Source organism: Eucalyptus grandis, chromosome 8 (assembly GCF_016545825.1).
Source record: "Eucalyptus grandis isolate ANBG69807.140 chromosome 8, ASM1654582v1, whole genome shotgun sequence".
NCBI classification, from domain to species: Eukaryota; Viridiplantae; Streptophyta; class Magnoliopsida; order Myrtales; family Myrtaceae; genus Eucalyptus; species Eucalyptus grandis.
In genome coordinates, this window is record NC_052619.1 from 52465674 (window position 1) to 52471148 (window position 5475).

Below are 5475 nucleotides of genomic sequence, written 5' to 3' on the forward strand. Positions count from 1 at the left end.
GCCGATAGGTCTGACGGCACAGCCGGTCCATCACCGCGAGTCTCAATGGTGAGGTCGATATCCCGACGGCCATGGATGAGTCGTCAAAACGGCAAACGGCTGCCATCTCAGAAAACAAAAAGGGAAAGCGGAGGCATGGTGGTTGGGCTCAACTGGGACGCTGGGGAAAATGGAGTATACTATACAAGAACGACGGCAGGCAGTCTAGGAAAGCGATTTCTACATGTTCAAAATTAAAGATTTGATTTCCAAGCGGTAAAACAGATGAAATGACCCACTCATCCATTCAACTGAGACAGCATGTCACATGACACACGTATCATTATTGTTAAAATATGTCTCGAGTTTGAGCCTCATGTAAAATTCCGAATATTTCGAATTGGATAAATTGCGGACGTTCAAAATTGAGCAAAGAAGATCCGAAGATCAATTTCCCAAAATTCGAATATGCATTAGAGAGTTTGGCCATTGAAATAGGAAAGTCCAACTTTCACTTGGACTTGAATTTTGTTTAAAATATACGAGATATGTTTTGAATAAAGTCGTTTAATATAGGAAACATAATCCTATTAAAAGTTGGCAAAAGAATAAGGGTCTCACTTATATATATATATAGACTTGTGGCCATTGATGGAAGGAGGTTGATCATGAAGAATTGGTCTTGAAGCGCCATCTCGTCGTTGAGTGCTTGGGAGGGATTTTCTTTGTCATTCTTGACTGTGAATTACATCCAAGAATATTAGTGTTTGTAGCCAATTAAATCTTGTGGTAAGATTTGCGTGTAATTTTTTCTTGAGATTAAGAGATTATTTCTTGAGGAATTTCGGGCCCAAAAATTGCATGCGTTATTGGGTATAATTGGGGCTTGGGAAACACTTAGAGAGTGTTTGAGTGACTTGAGTGTGTAATCTCCTTATATCGCTTGATCTATAGTGAAATTTGATGCTGCTCTCCCCGTAGATATAGGTATTTACGAACGAACCACGTAAATCTGATGTCCGATTTATTTTTTTCTTTTGTCTATATTATTATTCGATCGCTCGCCCTTATCGCAACAATTATAATGTTTTCTTAGATTACAATGTAGTTATTTTAACAGCTTGAACTATTTAGCCAAAAGCATAATTTTGTTCAAATACTTTAATACTCCTCTTTGCGAGTGGGTCAGACTTTGCTGCAAGTCTAACATATGAGAATATACAACACAGGTCCTGAAAAGGTTTGAATTAAGAATCTTATGCTTTGATATTTGTGGAATTACATCCAACTATTCTAATAATATGAGCTATTGAAGGAAGAGATGGTTGAACTTAAATACTTCAACAGTCATCATTAATGTAATGCAATAGGAAAGCAAATATAGAATAAGCCAAATCCACCAAGGCAAATATATATTTGTTTATGCAAATCAATCTTTACCGCCACCACCCAGGGGCGGACTAGCAGAGGTCTTGCTCCCCGTTCTGTCTGCTTTTCAGTCATCCGAAATGAGCGTCGTCTCAACTCGTATATAATTAAGGTAACGGGGGAAACACCTGAATATCAGAGGACGGATAGGAGGAAGGTAGGGGATAGCGATGGGAAAGATTAATGATTCATCAGCCAGCCTCCAAAATAGACCACCTGTGATGATGAAGATGAAAATAGATCCGATAATTGATATCGTGGTGGCAAGCCAAGGGAGTTTGCCAGAGGTCAAGGTGACACCAATTAAGAAAGCGCAGGACATTGCCGGGAGTGACATTCCTAGTAGCCCTCCTGCAAGATCGAATTTAAATACTGCAAAGTGGACTTCGGGCACGTGTGTTAACATGAAGACAACGGCCGAGGCCATTGAGCAGAACATCGCGAAGGTGTTGCAAATCACGAATATCTGGAACTTTATATTGCCCGGCATCGTAGCCATGCCCCTGTCATCTTTGGATGCCATGTCTGAGCCGTTAAATCCTCCAGGAACTGCCAAACCAGCTGCAAAAGTCACAGTGGTCACAAGTGTTGCCACCACCAACAAGGTATCGATAGGTTCTTTCACATCGGGAGGTTTTACCAAACTTCCGTCCGTGTACACTTTGTCTCGAGCTTCTGGCTCAAGTATGGATAGATCTCGTCTCTCAGCTGACACGGCATTCAACAGGATGCGTACCAAGTGCTGAGATCAGAAAACATATGAGAAGGGAAAGAAACAACAAATTGTTAGCGAATTGGTAACAGAAATGGACTCTGGAATTCTCATTTAAAGGGGAACTGTTGTTTTTAAAGATGCGGTTAACACTATAGCAACAAGTTCATTGCAAATGAGAAAAGAGGCACGAATGAAACGTATAAGGTTCACCTTTGTCATGGGTTGACTTACTGATAATGTAATGAGATTATGCCATGTTTAGAGGGGTCAAATTTGCTGCCTTGACCCCTGGCTTTTTAACAAAAAAAAAAAAGGAAAAAAGGATTGCAACATTGACAACCCCTGATCTTATTTATAGGCTCAATTAATCGAGACATGTAGCAAATTATCGCAGCATTTGTCAGAGATATTCAGTTGCTTCTAACCCCGGACATAGTCATGGGCAAAATTTAAGTACTCCCTATTAAGGCTAAATTTGAGACTTGTGCAATATTAATCCTAGAGGAGTTTTGGCTATTCTAGAAATTCGATTGACACTCAATCCCGTTGACTACAGACTAATGACTTGAATACGAGATCTATGCCTAACTTAGGTATTAGTCTAGGGAAATTTCCAGTAAGCTGATAAATAAAATAGTGGCTGTTCATGTTACTTACCGGCCGTATCCATGTTGGTGATGGTGAGTGATTTGGAGCACTGTCGACAACAGCCAAGTGTTTATGGTTGAGAAGGGAGGGGTTCATTCTTCCATCCAGCACAAGATGAACCAAAGCGGCGGGTTGTAAATACTTCGCTGCCAAGTGTGAAGGTGTATTTCCATCATGGTCTCTTTCATTTATCATCTCCTTCAGATCCGGATGTTTGAGTATAGATCTCACTACTTCTTCTCTTCCGTATTTTGCTGCCACATGAAGAACGGTTTGTCTTTTCCCATTCACCCACTGTGACACCGGATGTAGCTTATTGATTAGTTCAACATGACCCCTCTTGCTCGCAATATGAATCGGAAGATCCCCATTTTTGTCTGGTTCTCGAGCCAAATATTCGGTTTCTGGTTGTAAGAGGTCAAATACTCGAGGCACATTCCAGAAAGCTGCTAGATGGAATACATTGCCGCCTTTGGAGTCTGTCATTGCAAAAGCTTCACGTTCTTTTTGAGTATCTCGCTGAGTAAATTTGGAATCAGGCTCTCCAAATTAGGGATCACCATCCGCACAAACATTTGACACTGGCTGGGGTTTGGTTGGTTTCGATGTATCTTGACCCATTTTGGGATAAGGACATCTTTGACGTAACCTTAATCACTCTTATGATTCATAGTCGCTAATGTGGGATTAGATTGCAATGATGAAACTAGTGGTGATAATTTTGATTGAATAAATCAAGGCTTTGAAAGGTTTATCTAACCCATTTTCGGTTCAAAAAATAATGACTCTTCAAGCTGTGAATCTCAAAGCATTTCGACTTTCCTTCTCTAGCATGATGGAACACGACCTGTGAGACTTTAGATAAATTTCTAAAGGATCCTGTTTACGTATTTTGGAGAGACTTTAGACAAATTTCAGACCATTTTCATCCAAAGCAATGCAACATTGACATGTACTAAGAATTTACTGTAAAAATCTTACTAAATGACATGGCTATTATATGACATTTCCATGTTATGAAGTATCTATAGAGTCCGCAGATATAATGTTTACTAAAAAAAAAAAAAAAGCAAACGAGATTTAGATAGCTAGGCCAAGATCAAGAAAAGGGAAGCATAAAGCATCTTCGTCCATTTCTGGCAAGTATAAAGCAAATGTCATATTCTTTGTAAAGGTAGTCACCTATTAAACTCAATTAGAAATTGCGTATTTACCAACCCTTGTGAGCAGAAACTAAGCAAAATTTATGTTAGAGTCGAGTGGAATCCACCCAGCTCAGAGAATGTGGCGCAACCATTACACACACATACATATAATCTTCACATATAACTCGAGAGCTTCTGTGTTTTGCGGATTTAAAAGTTTGCACATTAATATCATAAAATAATATAAAAGGCATAAAAGCTTTGAATGAATTTTTAGGCACCACATTCATGTGGACAAATGTGAAGATGGATGAATTTTTCCTAAACAGGAATTTAATTTTATGTCGAATTTCAATACCTACTTAATTCATGAATCTTTGTACTTTGGCAATCTTGACCTTTTACATTCTGTATGATATGTGACAATCTCATTCTCAAAAATCAAATACACATGTAATGTTCTTATTTGCGTACGGACATGTGTAATAAGTACAAATTCTATAGAAATAATCTGCACCTAATAATTCTCTATTAAATTTAAGATTTATTTATTTTGAAGCAATGTGGGGATTTAGTAAATATGAGGGCCTTCTGTATTTTCATTTTTTTGGGATTTCTAATGCATGTCCAAAATGAAAATACGATTGGACACAAAATTACGTGCATAGAGCAAAAGAGACTGCAAGGTTAGTTTTAACTTGCATTACTTGGGATGTGTTATCAACATGGCTGAAGAAAGACTTTATAATATGTCAATCTGAATAATCTGAAAATGTATAATTATTATTAGGTGAAAGCATGTATCTACGTATATGTTGGTCGAAAGGGGGCAGGACTTGTGTCACGCCCCGAACCCCGAGCGCGCGCACATCCCACTACGGTCGATCTTGAATGCGACATCCCAGGATATGTCGCCGACCCATTTATTCTATTACGCATGCGGAAGCGAAACAAATCCCCTGACAATAAAATACGGGATAGAAAAGCAGGAAGTAAAACCACAACATAACACTTCCATAATTCAACAGAATTACAAACAGAGGTCTACGGCCAAAAGTCTACAAAAGACCGGCTCTTAAAAATGAATTGTCCTACGACCTACAAGTCGGACACGTTCTCCAATCTTATGACTTCACCTCTGCAACTCCTCAAGGCCAACCAAAGTTATCTGGCCGCTCCGTCCACCAGGGACCTGAAATTTTAATCCCACAACCAGGATGAGACGATGTCTCAGCAAGTTCACCCCTCCTAAACCCCTATTAGAAAGTAAATACGCCTCGAAGTAGCTTAGCCACAACACATAGAAGACTTACCTCGGCTTAGCCCTCATCTGCAGGTTAGCACAATTTATATAATTCAACCACGTACAATTATGGTAACCAACCAACCATGGCACAATCACGTCATCAAAACAATTCAACCACTTGGATCGTCTCAGCGATCAATCGACTCGGCCGATTACATGTCATTCTAGCAAATCAATCATTGCTCTCAATCCCGGCCCTATTAGAACGGTTTAACAATCAATGGCAATCACGGCCCCACTCGGCACGACCTGTA

The 5475-nt window shown here is 39.5% G+C and overlaps 1 protein-coding gene across 1 annotated transcript; it reads right to left on the bottom strand.

Annotated features, from left to right (window-relative positions):
- Positions 1–1304: 1304 nt before the first annotated feature.
- On the bottom strand, positions 1305–3256 carry LOC104427128 (protein ACCELERATED CELL DEATH 6-like). The gene is made up of 2 exons (XM_039300110.1): positions 2780–3256; positions 1305–2149 (listed from the first exon to the last, which is right to left on the bottom strand). Exons 1-2 carry the CDS (start codon positions 3254–3256, stop codon positions 1475–1477), a joined length of 1152 nt encoding a protein of 383 aa, XP_039156044.1. The 3' UTR covers positions 1305–1474.
- Positions 3257–5475: the final 2219 nt, after the last annotated feature.

Bases quoted from the DNA above. Each gene is read 5' to 3' on its own strand.
- LOC104427128 (XM_039300110.1), bottom strand. From the start codon at position 3,256: ATGACAGACTCCAAAGGCGGCAATGTATTCCATCTAGCAGCTTTCTGG. The intron at 2,150-2,779 runs GTAAGTAACATG...TTCTGATCTCAG, and splicing joins CACCAACATGGATACGGCCG to CACTTGGTACGCATCCTGTT.